Source organism: Phyllopteryx taeniolatus, chromosome 19 (assembly GCF_024500385.1).
Source record: "Phyllopteryx taeniolatus isolate TA_2022b chromosome 19, UOR_Ptae_1.2, whole genome shotgun sequence".
Classification (NCBI taxonomy): domain Eukaryota; kingdom Metazoa; phylum Chordata; class Actinopteri; order Syngnathiformes; family Syngnathidae; genus Phyllopteryx; species Phyllopteryx taeniolatus.
The window spans coordinates 6,776,812-6,798,760 of record NC_084520.1 but is presented as its reverse complement, the minus strand read 5'-3'; the positions used below and the strand labels follow the sequence as shown (position 1 = coordinate 6,798,760).

The window sequence follows — 21,949 nt, the reverse complement described above, 5'->3', positions numbered from 1 at the left end:
AACTTATACACTAACTGTGATACAGTCAACCCGTCATATACAGATATGGCATGAGCAAATATACCTACTCACTGATTTTTGTTCAGGGGGAACGTTTGGTTTTCGCTGGGGAAAAAAAAAAAAAAAAAGCATCATCTTGGTGCCACGTAACTACATTGAAGTGAGTGGAGGAGTTTCATTTGACAAAAATAGTGCTTTGCCGCCATCTTGTTCAAAGTTGGATTGCGTTGGAACTCAACATTAAAGTCAATTACAGTAAATATTTGTATGAAAAACACAGGCCATAAATATAAAGTAATCAAATGAAAAACCTCAAATATGGCAGTCGCTAAACGTGCCTTCTTGTGCCGCGTGAGGACATTCTTACACCACTCTGCAAATGAGTTTATTGTGCACCATTGGTAACCTAGAAATGTCATAATTACAATAAATATTTGTATGAAAAACATGTCTAACGAAGTTACACTATGTTCCCGGCGGCCACGGCAATAACGTTTCAGACCACTGTGGATGAAACGGGATGGAGATGACACAACGGGGTGGACAAGATGGGCGACCGGGACAGGTTGTGATCGCCATGGATGCCTGGCCAGATTTTTAAACTGTCAAATAATTTGCCAGGGCAGTCACGGTGTGGATGTGACGCCTAGTTGGCAGTAGTAAAATGGGGTGAACGCAACAAAACTGGCTTCCATGGCAGACCGTGGCCCAAACCATAGTGGGCTTTCGACCCTCGGGGACTCAGTAGCCCCTTCCCACCCCGGCCCACTACATATACTGTAATAGACTGTGAGTAATCTTAGCAAGGCTTGAATATGGAGGAAGAAAAATGGCCAAAATCCAATGGCAGACTACATTTCAGATAAAAGGGGCTGCTGTGGCCGCCGGGAACATACAGTAGTGTGAACGTAGCATTTGTGCCATTCTAGTTATATGTGATCATTATGGCATTGCCAAAAACAACAAATCTAATGGTGACCTAAGAATTTTGCACAGCACTGAATGTATATTAAGTTATGGGTAAGGGGATGTGAATTGTGTTTGACCTCCAAGCGATCAGCATCCTACTCCCTGCACTGTACTCTTGTATGCTGAAAAAAGGCAAAAACCTAACAAAACAAAAACCAGCACCATATCTGTATCAGTAATTGTACTATTACATATAATAATAATAATAATAATGTTCGGTTTTGTTTGATTGTTATGTTTGTTATTATGATTGTAGTTTGCAGTGGTGTTGATCTGTACTGCGTTATGCTGAGATACTTGAACTGTATGTGATACTGGCTTATCTACGTATTTAACGATATGACAAATATACAGAATATTAGAAACATCTCTTAGTATGCTGCATTGCAGCACATGCTTTTCCACCAATACACACAACCACAATAATCAACACATTGTTAAATGACCTCTTGACATTGCAGTCTATTTTTCGTTTTCTTACCTTCTATCTCATTCTGTCCATCTCTCCCTCTGTCATCATTCCTCTGGCGTTCCCCTGATCTAAAATCGGAAATCTCTAAATTACACTTGTTAATAGGTCACGGCGGCACCGTTTTCCCTTCACCTCCGCACTCGGTCCCTCTCTTTTTTTAAATTTACTCTTAGATACAGAGAATATTTCATTTGACACTAAGTGAAATTGTTCCTCAACTCTTGAAATGAGAAAAGAAATCTGCTCTCCTCTGCTCTGCTGTACCTTGTTCTCCAGATGGGAACATCCATTCTTAATGCTCATTTTAACACACTACTACCCATTGCCCCCTTCAGGCATGCACACAAGCAGCACTGGACACTAAAGTGAATAATACTCTCCTTTTGCTTTGTCTGAACACCTATACAGAAATGTTGTCTGCTCTTTTTAATAAACACTCCAGAGACACCAACTCGCCATTAAAAATTACACCACACTGCGCCAACGGATCAGCAGATAATTAACATATTAATTCCGAGCTCAAGGATAAGTGCTTTGAACAAACAAGAACATCACACAGAGGAAGCACAGCCTCCCTTTTGCTTTATATAGAATGTTTTGTCTCGTTTAATGGGATCTTGGCGTTATGTCATCAGTGCAGAGAGACGATTGAGGAAAAAGACGACGTGATTTGTTGAATAAATGAAGAGCATGTTCAGTGTACTTAGTGTAGTACAGAACCAATCAATATGAATAAAAATAATCTCATTATTAGAACTGACAAAGATTCACATTACTTCTGGCCAGTCTCCCTGAATCCAACTTTCCTACCTTCTGGTTGTTCTGTATTTTTTGTTTTGGCTTCTTGTAGCAACATTCTCATTTTCAAAACATGCCATTATGCAATAGAAAACCATCACGTAGCTGTTGCCCTCCCCCCTGATCCAAGCTTCTTCCATTTTTTTCTTCTTTGTATTTCTGGGCAGTCTGGATGCCCAGTGGCATCATGCTGCCTCTCACAGGTCAGTCTTGGTACTTAGACCGACGTCTGGTCAACCATTCGCACTCACAGTCATGCCTACGGGCAATTTAGAGTGTCCAATTAATGCATGTTTTTGGGATATGGGAGGAAATCGGAGTGCCCGGAGAAAACCCACGCAGGCACGGGGAGAACATGCAAACTCCACACAGGCGGGGCCGGGGATTGAACCCGGGTCCTCAGAACTGTGAGGCTGACGCTCTAACCAGTCGGCCACCGTGCCGCCTGTTTACAAAGTCATCCTCCGCAAAATGTGCCCAAACACACCACAATTCTGGTTCCGAAATGCTTAGGAATTTCTCCCCCCCCCCCCCCCCCCCCCCCCCCCCCCAAAAAAAATATTGAAGCCATTTATTCCTCAACTCCTCTGAGTTCAGCAGGTGATGCAAAGTTTAAGCTTGGCACAAGCCACAGCGGCGTTGTTGCTCATCCTTTTTTCCTGAGATGAGTGGGCGTCTAGCAGTGGACAGGTACTTGAATAATTACTAACATTCTACGTCACAAAAACTGTTTATCATCTTTTGCATTCCATCGACAAACTACCTAAACCAGGTCACAGACTCATTTTGACCTGTTACGCATAAAACAGAGGAAAAATGTGGAATTTAATGGAAGGGAATCTTTAAATAAATCACCTTTTCTATGATATTATAATTTATAGAGGTGCACCCTTGTTTCCTGAAAATGTCGATGCTTGTGAAACAGTTTAATTAGTTGTTATTGGCAAGGTGCTGGTACAGCATATGGTTTAACTTCTAATTACATTAGCATAAAACTAAATAGCAACTTATTAAAACCCCAATGTGGAAGCAGAATTTTATAGCCAGAAAAATAGGGGTGGACCATTTCCATGTTTATTTTTAATTTAAGCAGAACTCAGTTTCTAATAAATGTTGCCAGTTCAGTGTGAATTATGTCCATATTCCTGGCAATTCACCATAAATATGGCTTCAGCTTGAACAGAAAACTTTTTAAAATTTTGTGTAGCCGAGGAGCTCAACGTGTACTTGTACACTTCTCAGCAGGATTTCTTTGCCCTTATATAAGCACTTCTCTTGACCACGGAAACAACATGTCATCTTCATGTAAAACAGTCGAATTTCCATGCAGGCACACTCAGTATTTCATTCATTGCTAAACATAAATGCAAGCTTGCATGCAGCGTTACGAGATTTTTTTTGTCAGCCCCTCACATGGCTGCACGTTGTGTGCTTGTTTCAATTTGTAAGTACATGGATGAACACACCACACGCAAGTAAACGGACATGCATTTTGCATGCAATAGGTTCGCTAAAAGTAAATTGTGTCGGTGTGTGTGCGCTGTCTTTGAATACTTAATAACGCTTTTAATAGGTTGCAACAGATTGAACTGCAATGCTTTCCAGCGGAGACATTTTTGGGTCACAGATTAGTTTTTTTTCCACAATAATTTATTTTGATCAAAGGAGTATTTATTTGGTTTGCTTACATTGCTTGCACATGAATACCTGCTTGCACACATTGGTCTTCTATTCTTCATGGTTCAGTGAACGAAAAGACAACGATAGAAACTGGTCTTATTGCTTAACCATGCCAGAGTACAGTAAAAAGAAGAAGACATCAAGCTGCTGTTCAAAGTGAACCGTTCTGTTAAATAGAGGCACGAAGGCTCTTGTGAAGGTGGAAATTCTGACAGTAAAATTCATTTCACAAAGTGTTTATTGCCACGTTTTTTTAGTCTTTGTTGTTTGTCTTTTGAAGGGCCAAGGTTGGTTTTATTTTTGCAATTTACTAGGGGTTACACGATCAGGATTTCTGGGGCCGATCACCGAATTTGAAAAAAAACAAAAAACAATAACCAATCACAAGATTGAGGAATGTGTCCATTTAAATGACCTCTTCATTTACTGAATATACACTTGTGTACTTAATTGCGCCAAAAATTATATTTACAATAAATAATGTATCTTTGTTCCTCTATTTATGCCAGTGAGGCATAGTGACGGACAGAACAAATGAATGGTCTTCTATTAGATGGCAGGAAGTAAATACAGTAATTAATGTATCCACTTTGTGGCATTTTTGTTTGTTGGTGTGCCGTGAGATTTTTCAATTGTAAAATATGTTCCTTGGCTCCATAAAGATCGTGTATTCTAATCAGTCAGGTCAAACCAACATTACAACATGACAGAAATAATGGGTGCTAACTTACTGTAATTACTTTATTGTAATTAAATTCCTTAACCCACACCGAAACTTTAGAGCATGATTCGACAGAACGGTGGCATGTTTACGTGCTACCAGTAGCTTGCTAGGCTACATAACGTTTTTTTGCCTGCTTGCGAGCCGTATCGTATAGAAGTATGGGAACATAATTTAAGGAAGCCTTAAACGAACGTCCTATTTACTGAGCACCGGTGACCACCAACACACGTTTTTCCCCATTTTGTCCTTATAATACAGTCGCCGCGATCCACTCATGTTGTCGTCACCACGGTAACGAGTGTAGCCGGTCGCATTTGAGTTGACAAGATAAGCCCAGTGATCGTAAAAAACGGGATGCGGTGGTATCGGAATACAAGATTTTATTGCAGTAGTCTGACATAGTCCAATCGTGAAAGAGCAAATTTGTCTTGTAGTCTGAGCCGGGCATTACGTGTTGTCTGTCTCAGACGTGTTGTCTGTTCCACACCGCCGATGTTTTTTTAAATTTTTATTTTTTTTTAAAATAACTTTATTGGCCTGCAGATATTTACAGTACTACGTCAAAAGACAAGCGACAAGGCTAAAAATAAACTAGGTTTTGGATTCAAATATACTGTGCACGATCGCGACGCGGAGTAAATGTCTTTTGTGGACATTGATCGAATCGGCGAATTATGACATTAAAGCCGATCAGCATAAAATGCTAAATATCGGTCGATACCGATCAGGCCGATAAAATCGATAAAATTAGTCTACAATAGTAAATTGTAGACTCATTTACTATTTACTTCTTACAGTTATGTAAGTGCTAGGAATGTTAAAAATGAGGCGCAATCCACCTTTACACTACGCCTACAATATTTGACATTAAAGGGGACATTTTATGGAAAAAAAATAGTTTAATTACATGTGCAAACATATTTGGGACTCTTCAGTGCTTGGCCACCCACCAAGTGTGAAATTACATAACAAAGTACAGTAATGCATTTTTTTGTGAACTGCCTTTTTCAGATATACTGTAATGTCCGCAAGCACAGCATTTGGATTATGGCCCGTTGGGCTAATTGAATTCGTACCGGCACCACATTAAGTTTCTCCACCCAAGACTTGACTGAGCAAAGATCCGCCATTTTCTTTTATTAGTAAGCAACAATCGGACTGCACACTAAAAACCAGTATCATGTCAAAGTTAAAACCTAACCAACACAGATTCATTTTGACTAACAGCATTGGGGGTATTTGCGTGGCCCTGTGTCCGCTGTCATGTGGATCTGCTCACTAACTGATGTGTAATTTGGCGGCTTGGTAATGAAGTGAAGTCAATGTTTTGACTTTTTTTAATTTTTTTTTTAAATCTGTGCTCTTAATTTTCTGAAAGTAAAATTCTGATTAAGGGTTTAAAACAACTCCGTCATGCCAAACGCTATAGTGGGGGGCACAGGGGGTAGTGGCTCATTGGCAAGAGACCGCCCCCTAAACAAAAAAGGTTGATATACCTGTGTACTGTAATTCTTGACCCTTAGAGTATTTTAACAGAAGCATATCGCAGCCATTTTAAGAACTGTATTAATTTGTGATATATATATTTTTTCTTTTTCATTTTCGTCTCTTTTAAGACTGTTTTATCAGTCAACATATTTTTACACTTAGTTTTGTATGTATTTTGTTAGTTTCATTAGTTTTAGTTTTATCATTAGTGGGTAACATATTTTTACACTTGTATGCCAATTAAGATTGTGAAAATGGAATATTGCCATTATAATTAATAAAGGTTCTATAATATGACCATTTGACCTTGGAGCAAAACATCTGATTCCAAATCTGAGGATGATGAGTGTCCTTGATCAGATTGCGTTGGATTTTAGAGGTTCCACTATTTGTGAGTAATTTGAGCATTTCCCTACCTTCCCTTCCTTAAAAGCTAACTTAATGGCTAACGTTGACATTTACAATGAATAGCAGCGGAATACATCAGCTACCGTGATGCAACAAATCAACAAGGATTTGCTTGTGCTTGACAATTATTCTGTTTCAATAATGTTTTGTAAGAAGAACAAATTGAAATTCACAGATTGTGTTTCACATCACAAACTAAATCAAGAGCAACAACTGCAATGAATCGCATGTAGCTCTGTGACCTGTTAACTCGTAATTGGTTCTCTTCATGTGAAAAGACACATGCATACTGTAATCAGTTTTGTTGTCCCTCAGATTATGTGAATATTCGATGATGCTACACACCTTCACCTTCGCCATTAATATTTAGTAACTCATGTCACTATGCATAATCCCAATATTGATCTCGCACCCCTCCCGTGTGCGAGCAGCCTCCCATCTTATCTTTTCCATCAAAAGCATCCGCGTGACTCTCGTCACGCTGGGAGGCGTGAAGTTTAAATAAAGGCGGTAAGCTTCAGATTAGAGCAGATGATAAAATGAAACTTTAATAATCCCCGTGAGGAAACTGGGTCACTGTTGAAGTGTGGGAACAGAAGATGAGAATAGAGCAAATGGAGTCTTGAAGGTAATGCGAGTAATTACAATCGAAGCACAAATTATATTGTAGTGAGAAGAAAGCAAGTGAAGACGTGTGTATGACATGTTTAGGGTCTCCAGTCGGAGGAGAATTTGTACATATAGTATTTATAAATGCAGATCCTGGATTCAGTATCTAACTTTATCAGTCACTTCAGGGTCATGGGTGAGTTGGAGCCCATCTCAGCTGTCTTTGGGTGAGAGGCACGACAAACAACAATTCCCACTCACATTCATACCTAGGAGGCACTTTTTATTTAACTTGCTTGTTTTTAAAATGCGGTTGAAAACGAGCTGAGATTCGAACCCGAAACCTCCGACTGTGTGGCAGGCACAATAACCATAAACTACACTGCATAGAATGCATCGATGGCCAAAGTGCAAATCCTCCATCTGTTGGGAGGATTTTCTGGCAGATTTCACAACAACAGAGAAAAGTTGTCCATTTCCTGTATTCTTAATGCATAATTTAGTTAAATGGTCTATGAACAGTGTATTATGTATTGGGTATTATACCAATTATTTCTGTTTTGTTTTCGCTTTTGTTTTTTGCTTTTGCCCTTGAGCTGCTCTTTTGGGCACAATGGCAGACCAATTTAACCACTACGAAAACAAATACTGTTTTCTTTAGTCAGTGTAACTCAAACATATTTGTCTTCAGTCCTAAAATGAACATAACAGCAGCCAAATGAAGGCATTAGAGTGGCGGCAATGTGTTGATAACCGGGAAACACATTTTCTAATTTGTTTGTTAATCCCTGATGGAGAAATGAATTATTGTGAGCCTCCACACTCGAAGCATTTTCAAGTTCTCCCAAGTCACATGAGTATCGATTTTGAATAGTGCAGCTTTCTTGTTGTCACATTAATTTGCCACTTTGTACCAGTGAGAAACAAAATGAATGATGACTGCTGCAAATTAAATTTAGGCCCGGGATATTGATTTGCATGTATTTTTTTTCCCGCCCCCGTCGTCCTCCCACATTCCCAAAACTTGGATGGTATGTTCATTGAAAATGCTAAATCATAGGTTTCAAACTCAAGGCCTGCAGGCCAGATCCAGCCCGCCATGTCATTTTACGTGGCCTATGAAAGCTGTCCGCAATTTTTTCCTTGATGCGGAGTAAATGTTCTTTGCGGTGATGGGATCGGTGAATTATGACATTAAAGCCGATCGGCATAAAATGCTAATTATCGGCCCATACCGATCAGTGTGATCAGATCGGTGTAAAGTCTAACAAAAACACACACACAACATTAGCTCTGAGAATTTCTTGTGCAACTTTTGCCCCTTGTGCTTGTTGTCTTGTGTAATAGGAGCAAGCCAGGCTGGTCTCCCCTTCGCTTATGTACTTCCGCAACACACACAAAAGGCTGCTGTTATCTGAGGGAGGGGAACGCGAGAAATGAACTATGAACGATTAGAAAATCAAAGAAGATTGCTTTTGATTAGCACTAGTTAATTAACTCAAGCCAGCTGCCTGCCTGCTCCCTAGCCAGCCCATCAACAATGCACGGCCTGTCTGCGTGATTAAACCAGCGTTGTGTATGGGCGCGCGCGTGTGTTTTTGATTGCTAGTGTTCCTTTGTTAAATATGGTTTTGCCCTTTCTTCTTGTATTCAGTCCTGTCATTTTATAATGAAAAACAGATTAATTTAGCGTGTGTGTTGCATGTACCTTTCTGTGCAAAACAAGTATTCATGGTGGAAATTGGCTGGCCTTCCCCATATGCATGATTAGTGACATGGGACCGCTGATGCACCACGACGCAGTGTGCTGCCAAGTTTAATAGAACAGCAGTGAATGATTGATAAGGTGGAAATAAGGGATTGGAGATGAGAAACACACAAAAAAGAGAAATCGGAAATCAAGTCGTAGGGAAGAGAAAAGATGAATGAATAAAGTTTAACACCAGCGTTTCACTACCCGCAGCCCTTTGTGCACCTCAGATGCTGGCATGCATTTATCTGAGGGAGCTACGGACAGGACAATGGCTCACTTGAACGAGTTCTGTCTGCTTTCACACACGTTAGTGTGTCAAAATCGACATTCCTCCATTAAACTGCAATGGACCCCTGCTAGTCCCAGGGTATACAGTCCAGTCCCACATGCATAGGATGAACCGCAATATAGCAGGGGGACACTGTACTATGAGCATGTATTCTTACACCGCTGCACAAACGAGTTCATTGTGCGCTGTTTCTAACCTTGAAGCCGTATATCCTCATATGGGGACATTGTATTTCTAGTTCCCATTGTTGAAGAAAGTATAAAACACTATTTCCCTGAACACTGCTATGCGAAAGCAGTGAAGTACTCTTCTTCTTGCCTGACTTTTGCTACGTATACAGCAATGTAATGTGCTCTAGCCTCCCCTGGGGTGCAGGTAAAATACTTTTTCGATTGTCACATGAGCATAAAAAAAAAAAATTAACCAATGTCAATAGTAGAATGTAAATGCCATAGAACATTCATCATGTTAACATGCATAGAATGTGATGAAGCATTTTGCTTTGAATGAGTACCCTCCAGTGTACACCTCATATTTGTCCTCTCTTTACAACCCTTGCAGCTTGCAAAATAGCCTTTAAAAAAAAATAAAAAGAAAAAAAATAAAAAAAAAAAAAAAAAACCAAGAAAAAGCAAAATGTAACCCCAGAATGAATCTTTTGATGTTGTTGGCCAAGCTGAGGTCTCGTGTGATTTCATGCATGAGGGCGGTTTGAATCCTCAAATTTTGTGGAACTTTATAGCCACAAAATGTCAAACGGGTTGTTGAATTCTAAATTGTGGGACCTCAGTTGTTTTACTTTTGAGTTTCCAGCGTATTTGCATTAAAAAAGCATGGATGGAATGTAAGTCTGCAATTTACAGTACTTCCATAAAAGGTTTTCCGTGCTATTCTGGATCCTAATTTTTGAAAAAATAATTTGTGTTCCTTTGGTTGGTAGCACGGAAGGATTTTTAGGTTGTCATGGTTTTTGACTGTGGGGATTCTTCATCTGATCAGCTGCTGCATGTGCGATGACTCAAGAGGTCAAACTGAATCAAGGTGTCTCCTCTCATCTTTCTGTGCGTGTATGTCCGGCTCGTGTCAACAGGCAGAAAATGTCATCAGTATTGGTCACAGTTGCGCTCTCTTGATGTCTTGACCTGCAGGCTGCTCAATGAAAACTTGCTGTGATGCCTTCCCGCCTACTCTGCTTTTTTGGGGTTACAGTAAAAGAAAATCTACCACTCGAAATAATCTATTGTTAGTTTCTCCTTTTGTTTCAACTCCGGTTGAGAGGGGAATAACCTTGTGGGAAGTAATCTGTGGCCCCCATTAATGACCTTCTTGCTTGCTTTTTGTGTCTTTGTTCCACTTAACAATCTACTCTCTTTTGTACTTGGTTGTTCCTGAGGTGTGGCAGGATTTATCACATCTATAATCAATTAATGGTTTGAATAACTCTGTCCTGAGAATTTAAAGCCAATCGGCAATGTTCTTATCATCTGGCGGCAATACAGCCACAACGGATTTCACTGTGCAGCCAATTCGTCTGCTGCCTAAACGCGCTAACATAGAACTGGAAAGGAATCAAAGCGTCGTCTGTCCCATATTGTGTGTTTTCAACTGTACGACTGTTGTTGATATGCTCAACTTCCTCAACAATAATTAGTCATCTAGAGTTACTTAACTTTGGCATGTGCATTTAAATGTGAAAGCATAAATAAAGTAGACCTGCCTGAACAGATTTAGACAGCGCCTGAAGGTGGATTAATGGTGTTTATTTACTTTGCTCTTTCCGTAAGTCTTCTGTCCTGCAGCTGGTTTTATCGGCCTCTTGGTTTAATCATTCGTTGGTCTTTCTACTTCATCTGAAGTTGATTTAAGTTTTCGTAACAAAAATTGATGCGCTATTTATTGCCATTTTCCATGTTAAGAAGTGTGTTTAGTTTCTTTCATATATAAAGGACAGTTAGGTAATAAAATTCACTCACCAATGAAATAATGTAGACATCCTTTTTTATAAATCAGTGTTGGGAAGAGTCTGCCCAGGCCAGCTAAACTGTATGTTTTAATATATGTATTATTTATGTATTATTTAGTTAGTTTAGTTTAGTTTGCTGTGTGGGTTTTCTCCGGCTACTCCCCTTTCCAGAAACATGCGTGAGTTTAATTGAAGACTCTAAATTGTCCGTAGGTGTGATTGCGAATGTGAATGGTTGTTTGTCTCGATGTGCCCTGCGGTTGGCTGGACCCTGCCTCTCGCCCATAATCAGCCTGTGTCCCTCGTGAGGATGAGCGCGACAGAAGATGGATGGATGGATGGATGGATGAGTTTACAGCTTGAAACTTTGTCCTTCTGTTGCTATGATACATTGCTGTGTTCTACCTATTTCTGAGACAATTTTCTTTGTGGATGCCCACTCGAGAGGAGCTCATTATCACACTCAAGTTAGACCAATGTCTCGAGGGGTGGAAACACTCAGGTGAGCACTCATGAGATGCAGCCGCACTCACACAAACACACACTTGTACACTTGTACACTTGGTGATCCCGATGCAACACATTGATCACGGACAGCCCGACATTTCATGGCGCACAACACAGCTGTTGGGGAATGACGCTCAGTTAGTTTTGTTATTACACACCAGCTGTCAGCCCAATTTCTTTTAGCCAGAAACATCTGTGGTGTCATCCCCACCCCTATCACACACATTCATACGCACACACACACACCTTCTCTCTTTCTTGTTTGTCAGCATCACTTAATACGGACAGCCGATTAGTGGTGTCTTGTGCACCACGCTAAGAGATGTTCCGAGCAGGAATGGCAATTTGACTACATTTTCCTGGAACACATAAAGAGGGAGTTTGGCGTTTCAAACCTGCTGGCGAGATTTGAATGTAACCTCACTTCCTGGAGTCTCTAACCAAAGCCACGCCCCTCGCTGATGTGCACCAGACATGCATTGTATGTGATGTACACTGCAAACAAGTCAACTTTAGTTAATTTGGTAGTATGACTGATTTACAATAGAGTTTACACTATTTTACACTAAATGTTATAGGTTTTAAGTTGTATTTTTGGGAATGTAGAAACAATTTAAAATTAAAAAGAGGTGATAAATTTACCTGTCGAGCAAAAATGTTGGTAATTGCGCAATGGTTTTGAATCCTTTCAGCTGCCTGTGGCCCCTCCACCTCTGAAAGTCAGCTCCCTTATTCGCTTATGTTTTGTCTCAGGATCTCTCGAATTTCTTTTCTTTTCTTTGAAACCTTTGTTGCTAACTGCAGGTGGAGATTAGGCCATAGATTTAGCAAAGCTCCTCAAGTCCAACGGAACTACTAACAGTGGAAGCCGAAGGGATGTGAGCGCATGAGAATCAATGACGCCTTATCAATCACACCTCTGTCTGATTGGTTGTTTTTCCTTGGGCGTGGTGGTTTCTTAAAAGTGAGAGAATATTCCATTCCTTTTAACCTCAATTGCTGGGAGACAATAACTAATCAACAATCAGTTCCACACAATCAATATTTGACACTCGATCCTTTTATTCTGCCCATTTCCTCACTTGTAGTAGTTTGGCTAACTAGGTAACATATTAGGCGCAGTCCTCACTATGATATAGTATAACTGACAGCACTGCTAAGTAACATTTATTTTAAGTTACCTAATTTTCTCCGCTCTCCGAGCGTGTCTTTCCATCTCTGCCTTCAAGCTCCGGCATGTCTGTCTGTGTCAGCGGGGTGCGTTGATGTCGAAATTCCAAAGTTAATTTTCTTCTGTGGTGCTGAAAATCCAATCAAACCGTTGCTCACCTCCTCCTCTGCGAAAACAGAGCGCTCATATTTCTGCCAAGTCGTATTGTTCTTTTTTTTTTTTTTTTTTTTTTTTTTTCCACAGAGGGAACCCTATTAGTTGATGTTTATGAGCTTAGAAACAATGCTTTAGGCGCTGCCATGATGACTTAAGCCTGTGAGCGAGCTTCAGTAGTACAAAGAAACAATAAGCTCTGTCTGAGAGGAAAGTCTGCGTAGAAGAGGCAATGGAGTCAGAGGTACATTTATCATCTTAATAGAAATGACAGGAAGGGAAAAGAGTGTGCTTGAGTGGTGACTTACATTGTGGCATTGTGTACGTACAAAGAAAAAGAGGATTTTTGTACTTAAACATCTTTGAGTGTTTGCTCGTAGAGCCCTGCGCGATTGTGTGTGTGACTCTTTTTTTTTTTTTTCCCCTGTGTGACATTAATTCAGTGGAACTGGGAGTGGAGGCCCTTGAGAGGCTGGTAGCATGTGTATTATACAGACCTGTTCCCTGTGCGCATCATTCACTTGAATCTTGATCAATAGAGTCAAGCAGCTGCAAGTGTTACAAGGTAACTGAGAGAAGCATTGGTGGAAATCTGGCTTTCACTGTAATTGTCAGGGACAGAGTCCTTCCTCCAAGTGTGTGCTATATTTGTTCATCATCTCATTCAGTTTATTTTCTTTTTCTGAGCTTTTCCTCAATAGGTGAGCTAGAGCCTACCCCAGTGAACTTTGGGCAAAAGGCGGGGAAAACTCTGCGTGGTTGCTGTTTTATTTTATTTTTAAATTTTCTCAAATGTGCCCGCAATGTTTTTCTGTCTCGTGCAGCTCTGTCAGTATTGCCGACGAGTGAAGAGAGCACCCCTGCCCCTCAGAGTAAATGCATGGGCGACATCGAGGAGTTGGCAGCCAGCTATGAACGTAAACTCATAGAGGTGAGTGCTTTTTTTTTTTCTTCTTCTTGTTACCGCTCACTACCGACTTACTTATGTACTAGTACTATGTAAAAGGATGGAGGCAGGCTTAAACCACCTTTAAAACCTTGATGAAGTCACATTTTAAAATTCTTAAATGGGACATATTTTGGAAAATTTGCTTTAATTGGTGGAATACACTTATTTGGGTCTCTGGAGTGCCTGCAAGGGTGAAATTAAACAACCAAGTAAATCTTTTGTTTGCTACCTAATTCGGAAAATGCATATGTGAGCCACTTCTGCCATGCTGTTACATAAAATTGGGCGTAATTTACATTATAACTGCCCCCACACCGTGCTACTCCGCCCATGACGTCATCAGTTAGGCTGGGTAACAATCCAGAGCTACTTTAAGCCATAGCCGCTATACAGTCTGAAACACTATTATGCAGAAGCACTATTATGCACAAGATTATTATTTTTTTCAACAGTCTGGGCTCAACTACCACACGTAGAAGTCTCTTTCATCATAATGCCAGGGCTGCGGCCCCAGTTGTCTTGGTTTGAAAGCTTGAGTCGTCGTGGCACCAGCAGCATCTGTGGTGGGTGATACAGTCACTTGAGACAAAGCAGGCCCATCAACATGTGCTAGGAAAGAGTGTAAGAATAATTCTTGATTGTGACAAAAGAAATGTCACTGACCTGTTATCGAAATGCCTGGGAACTGTTTTAAATTGTGGGGAAAAAAGCATAATACAGTCAAATTATCACTCAACACACAATTGCTCTTTTCACGTACCAAATAGCTTTTAGCACATACAAAGGGATGTTTTAAGAGAATATCAACATACTGGTTATGTGTGATATTTATGCCAGGATGGCATTGCTTTTATTTATTTTTGTGATGGCTCAAATGCTCATTTAGTCATAATGCAGTTATTTTCAAATTAGCGCAATCATATTACTGTCAGCAGCCTTCTTTGGGACTGTTGTTATTCCATTACTTGTGGATGGTTGCACTTGTGTAATGTTGTTTGCAGTGTATTTTAATTAGGTTACTGGGTATAATATTACCATATACATGGTTAATTACGTGTTCTATTCACTGCGAGAAGGACCACTGATGTGCTAGATTTACAGAGACTATGCTTATATGGGTCTATATTATGTGTTCTGGATGTGATTAATTAATCCGGTGCGTTATAATTTACTTTCTCCTTGTTTTTGCCCCATCTAGGCTTTCATTTATTTATGCACATATGTTGTTCATATTTAATGGCGTTTACCTACTTATTTGTTCATTTGCCTGGCTGTCAGTCACAATTTCCCTCTGACAGAGAGTCAAGATAACGAGGAAAGAGTATAAAGAGGCAAGATGCCAGTCAGGCATTGGTAACAGCAAGTGAGAACTTTTCTTATCCCTGTTTTTTAACACGTTGCCTTGCATTTCAACAGTAAAATGTCTCCTTGTACTCTGAAATGAAAGCACAGAACGAATAAACAATTCAAGTTAGAAAAGAAACCATCAAATCAATTTACTTTTCAGTCATTAAAGTAGCCACCTGAGGCAGCTATAGCAGCTGAACACACTCGTGGCATTCGTTCTACAATGGAAATCAAATATTCTTCAGAAAGTTCTTCCCAGAAGTTCCAATAAATGTGTGGCACTTGTAGGTTGCTTTTTATGCCCTCTTTTGTCCATTTCATCCCAAATTAGCTCGATGGGGTTAAAGTCTGGAGACTGTGCTTGTTCTGTATATTACTTAAATGTAGATTATTTTTCAGTTTTGGGTAACGTTACCTTTTATTATTATTATTTTTTTTTTAAACCTCTGGCATTTCACTACTTATCTTAATTTGTACCATCAAGCTATTCATTGGACTTGAACTGCTTGAATTTCAATTTTAAAAAAAGGACAAATTTAGGTGTTTTAAAACTTTGACACGCAGTGAAAGTTAATGTAGCTCCAATACGGGTACTTAAATTACAGCAAAATACGAAATAAAAAAGGACTGGAGACAATCAATGCTTAATACATATTACAATATTGTCCTATAGATTTGGCCTATAGAATAATGGTGCCAATGTGTTCCTCACTCCTCAGTTAGTTCCATCTCACGTACCAATTTTTAACATATGAGCTGATTTTTAAAAACTCTGCTTACTGCTCTTAGGGCCTGATTCCCCTGTTCTTGTTTACGTCCTTTTTTTAAGCACCTGACCTTAAGTGCTTTTTATTTACATGGACTTTCTCATCCAGACTTCTGACACACCCACCACTCTTAACACACCCCACACCACTCGTCAGATGACTCAGAATAATCTTTCAGAGACATCCGAGAATCTGGCATTTGCTTTCGAGGGATGGAGGGGAAAAGCTCAAATACTGTATGTCCTGATTTTCAGTATGTACCCAGCTTTCCAAAGATACTTTAGAGAATTCCATGCTTACGTTTTTGTGGGAACAATATGGGGTTGGGCACAATTCCATGTTTTCTTCCACTTCAAATCCCTGCAGGTGCACCATCACCTCCAGTATACTATACGTTTCTGCCTGAGCTTTGTTTCTTTGCCTGTGTGATAATTCATAAATGATGTGATTTCCAGCAGTACCTGTCAACAGTTTTCTGGAAACGAGCACCCAAAAAATCTGACTGACCACAGTATTGATTTTTCGAAAATGTCACATTGAGGTTTGTTGGTTTCTAATGAGGCCTGCCAGACTCAGATAAATATTGGACTGTTTGCCTTCATTTACCAGGGAAACACAGCTGTGTTTATGAGCCGGCTCTGTTCAATGCCATTTATGTATCCCACTGATGTTGACTTTTTAATATTTGAGCCAGTTCTCTGGGTGCTCGGTGCTCTTTTCCCTGCATCCTCTTAAAGTCCGTTCTCTACTATCAGACAGAACACAAGGACACCTGAAGGGGGTTAAAATGAAGGACTGGTCAAAGCAGTTTGTACTGGCCAGTCAATTATTAAATAAGTGGTGTGATGTACCAGAGTGCTGATTATTTCTTTCTTGACATATCTTAACCTCTTCCAAAACCCAAATTTGAAAGGTAGAGTATAGAATGGAAAGGCAAAGGTACGTGGTACTTTACCTGACAGTAAATACATTTTTATCCCATGTTGGCTGCACTCAATATAATAATCTGAATAGCTTTTGGAAGTTCACATGCTCCTCTCTCACTTTTGTCACCTTTCTTTCAGCTTCACGCCTCAACATTGACACTTACAAAATGATATAAAATGCAGGTGATGTGTTCACGTGCACGCGCATCCGCCAGATGTGCTAAATCCCGCCTGACCTGCACGGGTGTGTGATCAAAGTGCTTTTTCAAAAGCTATTTGAATAGGAGGGCATGGTAACATATTCCCAGTGCATCGGCACCTGTCTCAAATTAGAGACGATGAGGAAGGGATAAAAATATGAAATGACAAAGACGGATTCATGCACAGAAAGAAAACAAGGGTAGAATTTTGCAACTCAAGGCAATAGAGAGATGATGACAGTCTTTCGTGAATCCCTTATGAAGACCATTTAGAAAAATATGGAATAAAAACAAAACAAAGTACATTATAACATGGGAAGCAACACAAAGCAAGTAATCTGGATCTTCAAGGAATTTTTTGCCTACAAGAAAAATACTGTGTATTGGCCATGTCATGAAAGGTGACAAAAACATTTTGGTTTACCTTAAATTGCAGAAGCATGGAGACTCTTTGGCTCATGATGTAATTTGGCCATCTTGTAATTTGGAAGGGTACTGGTTCAACACGTTGGACCCCTAGAGAATATCTAAGTGAGAAATTGAACACCTAATTGTGCCTGATGAATTTAAAAATCCAATTTTCCGCTTGAGCAGTTATAGCTTATTAGATATATTTTTTTGAGCCCTTTTTTGAAGTCAATAATAAAATTTTAAATGTCTGTGTGCAACTAGTTTTCCCTGATGATGAACAGCCAGTGGGTTATCCATAGTGCTTTTGAATTGATTTCTTTTGAACTTTTGGAGTCTTATGAAAATAAATGAAACAATTAGAGAATTAACTGATGCAAACTCACACTTGAAATGATCACACAACTATTAGAGGTCTTTGAAAAGTCATGAAAAGTTAAAAAAAATATTTTGGATAAAATGTGTCTGAATGCTTGCTATGCTACAGCATATCCATATCCATTTTCTACCGCTTATCTGAGATCGGGTCGCAGGGGCAGTAGCTTTAGCAGGGACGCCCAGACTTCCCTCTCCCCAGCCACTTCATCCAGCTCTTCCGGGGGGATCCCGAGGCGTTCCCAGGACAACCGAGCGACGTAGTCTGTCCAGCGTGTCCTGGGTCATTCCCGGAGAGGCGTCCGGGAGGCATCCGAATCAGATGCCCCAGCCACCTCATCTGGCTCCTCTCGATGTGGAGGAGCAGCGGCTCTACTCTGAGCCCCTCCCGGATGACCGAGCTTCTCACCCTATCTCTAAGGGAGAGCCCGGACACCCTGCGGAGGAAACTCATTTCGGCCGCTTGTATCCGTGATCTTGTTCTTTTGGTCACGACCCACAGCTCGTGACCATAGGTGAGGGTAGGAACGTAGATCGATACTCAACTCACAAATTGATTATACTGTATAAAGTTTATGATGGGGTTCTGTTCTAAGTCTACAAGTATCCTATACCAGTGTGTGCTGTAACCATTATTTATATATATATATATAGGCCACCTCGCCTTATTTCCGCGGAAACTCTGCTTCGTCTTCTTGACTTGGCGAAGCTCGTTTTCCTGCTTCCTCCACTTGCGAACCATGGATTCGTTGATCTGGAATTCTCTCGTGGCTGCTCGATTCCCATGTTCCTCCGCGTAACTGATAGCTTGCATTTTAAACTGTGCTTCGTAAGCGTGTCTCTTCGTAGGTGCCATTTTCGGGGGTCCTTAGCCAAACCGATGCACATACCGGAACTATATACCTACTGGGGGCGTGTCTTTAGCGTCCTCCTTCACGCTCACCCTTCCCCCTTTACGTCCGCATGCTGTCCTCAGTCACGTCCGCCTTCCTCTATATAAGCAGCGTGTCAGCAGGAAATGCTCCCAGTCAGTCAAGCGGAGCGCTCATCAAAGTCACACAACATTTACAGATTTTGGAACTCGGTGCACACATAAGGCGTGCCGCATTATAAGGCGCCCCGTCCATTTTGGAGAAAATGTGAGACTTTTAAGTGCGCCTTATGGTCGTGAAAATACGGTACTTCACCAAGTGGGGTTTTATAGGAGTTGGTGGAAGTAATAAGCTCAGTTCTCTTTGTCTGCCCATGACTTCCTCAGTGGTGTGTACAGGGATCTTTGGTTTACAGCAGTTCCGTTCCTACGGTGGCGACATTACCTGAATTTGTACATCAGAACCTATGCTAACGCGTTTGTAAAGTCATCATCCAAAGTACTTTTGGCCTTTAAGCAACGGATATTTGAACACAAATGGCAAGAAAATACAATAATACTTACTCACAAGCATTCTCTATTCTCTTTCTTCTGCGAAAAATCACTCATATTACTGTTATTGCAGCTTACTTTTTTGTCATTAAGGATGGTAAGGGTAGAACACGAAAAAACACAGATACGCACCCACAAACTGATGAATCAAAACACACTTGTGAAGTTAATCATTTACATACTCAAGGGCTTAAAGTCTCATGAGATATACTTACGTCCTGTGAAATGTCAAGCGTGGTGAAGGTTCGGAGGTCAAAGCTTCAATGAGTCTTTGGTTAAATTTCTAAAATTTCATGGGCTTTTAAATGTGGAGGAACCATAGTACTTACAGTCCAACCAACGCTGACTTTGTCTTCTAGTATGTTCCACTAAGCTTGTAGAGCACATTACACACTCATTAGATGTTATGACCAAATTCAATTCATACTGCAGATGTCTGACAAGTATTCCATTAATGCAATCTGACTTCATTAAACATTCTGTGACTCGGCATTTACATTATCAGCACATGTAGTTTCGTATCATACTTACTGTACGTCTCCCTCATGTCTCATGGTAGTAGTAAACGGTAGCTAGCGCAATATAGGTCAGAAAGTTTCAGTGGGAGTAGGGATTCTCCCTTTGATCTACAAGTTCATCAATTAACCATAAAAACATTTGAAACAAGAACAACAATCACAAGATGCTGAGAGAACATGATGTACGTAAAATTGGCTGTTTTCTTTGCTGTGTAATGGAAGTGAGGGGAGCACATGAAAAGGCCGCGGTACTGCAAGAGTTGGAATAGCGCAGTTCGTTTTATAACAGCGCAGTGCAATTATTCAGATGCTATTTGTGAGCCTTTTGTATGCTTCAGAAACAACAACAAAATGGCGGAAGAGTGCAAGTTTGCTCATGATTGCAAGTGTGTCCATACAGCTTGTCTGGGTTTTCTCCAGATAGTCCGGCTTTCACCCACATTCCAAAAACATGCATGTTAGGTTCATTGAAGAATCTATAAATTGTCCACTGGTGTGTATGTGAGTGTGAATGGTTGTTTGACTTCGATTGACTGGACCACTCCAGGGTGTACCCCGCCTTCTGCCTAGTCAGCTGGGTCAGGCTTTATGTGTGTACCTATCAGGTTCAATTGATCCCATATAGCAAGACATCAAATATGTATCTTCGAGCTTTGAACGATTCGTGGCAAGTCGAGTCAACTCGCAACTGGAAAAGAGGAAGGCCAAATCTGAATTTTCACATTTGAATCACAACGACTCAAAGAACAATATACTACTTACTTGATACTGACAAGAGCTACAACTGTTGCCACGCCGCATTTACTTCCAAAAACAAAAATCCATGATTGTTTATTCCCATCTTTTTACTGGGGCAGCCATTTTGAAATAGTGCGCAAGGCTTCCGCGCAGACTTGTCCTCTGTTTTGGAGACGACAAAAAGAAAATCCTACAGTGTCTTGCGGTGAAAAGCTGAACTACACTCACGTTGTTTTCTGGTAGACATTTGTATTCGTCAACTAGAATCAAACTGTTTACTGCCATTAATGTATATATTCATCGAGGATTGTTTTTCAATGGCTAAGTGTAGAAGAGGCTCTGGCCCAGCTTTTCTGTGAAATTCAACTTCTACATAACTGTAATGACGAAGAGACTCCAGAAGATGGCAGCATTGTATTGGTGTGGATTTGAGATCAGCACAGCTTTTGAGTTGACGGTAATGAATAGGAGATCAATCCCATCACGTCAATTTTGAGGGAGAGAAATGCCAATACTTTGGAAGTCAGACAATTTGAGGCACTTGACACTCGAAGTGTGTGTGTGTGTGTGTGTATAACAAACCCCAATTCCAATGAAGTTGGGATGTTGTGTTAGACATAAATAAAAACAGAATACAATGATTTGCAAATCATGTTCAACCTACATTGAATTGAATACGCTACAAAGACAAGATATTTAATATTCAAACTGATAAACTTGATTGTTTTTAGCAAATAATCATTAACTCAGACTTTTATAGCTGCAACACGTTCCAAAAACGCGGTGACAGAGTCATGTTTACCACTGTGTTACATCACCTTTTCTTTTAACAACATTCAATAAACGTTTGGGAACTGAGGACACTAATTGTTGAAGCTTTGTAGGTGGAATTCTTTCCCATTCTTGCTTGATGTACAGCTTCAGCTGTTCAACAGTCCGGGGTCTCCGTTGTCGTATTTTACGCTTCATAATGCAACACACATTTTCAATGGGAGACAGGTCTGGACTGCAGGCAGGCCAGTCTAGTACCCGCACTCTTTTACTACGAAACCACACTGTTGTAACACGTGCAGAATGTGGTTTGGCATTGTCTTGCTGAAATAAGCAGGGGCGTCCATGAAAAAGACGTTGCTTGGATGGCAGCATATGCTTCTCCAAAACCTGTATGTACCTTTCAGCATTAACGGTGCCTTCACAGATGTGTAAGTTACCCATGCCATTGGCACTAACACAGCCCCATACCATCACAGATGCTGGCTTTTGAACTTTGGGTCTTTTCCTCTTTGGCCTATATGTGTGTGTGTCTGTATGTAT

General features: G+C 40.4%; 1 protein-coding gene across 3 annotated transcripts in view; it reads left to right on the top strand.

Moving 5' to 3' along the window:
- The window catches only part of snx29 (sorting nexin 29), a 136,197-nt gene that overhangs the window by 53,873 nt on the left and 60,375 nt on the right, over positions 1-21,949 (top strand). For all 3 annotated transcript variants that reach the window (XR_009785631.1, XM_061755925.1, XM_061755926.1), the window contains exon 15: positions 13,809-13,915. Coding sequence is in view for 2 of the 3 variants with exons in the window: in XM_061755925.1 (XP_061611909.1) it covers positions 13,809-13,915 (107 nt within the window). In the remaining variant the exon portion in view is untranslated. The remainder of the gene's footprint in view (positions 1-13,808; positions 13,916-21,949) is intronic.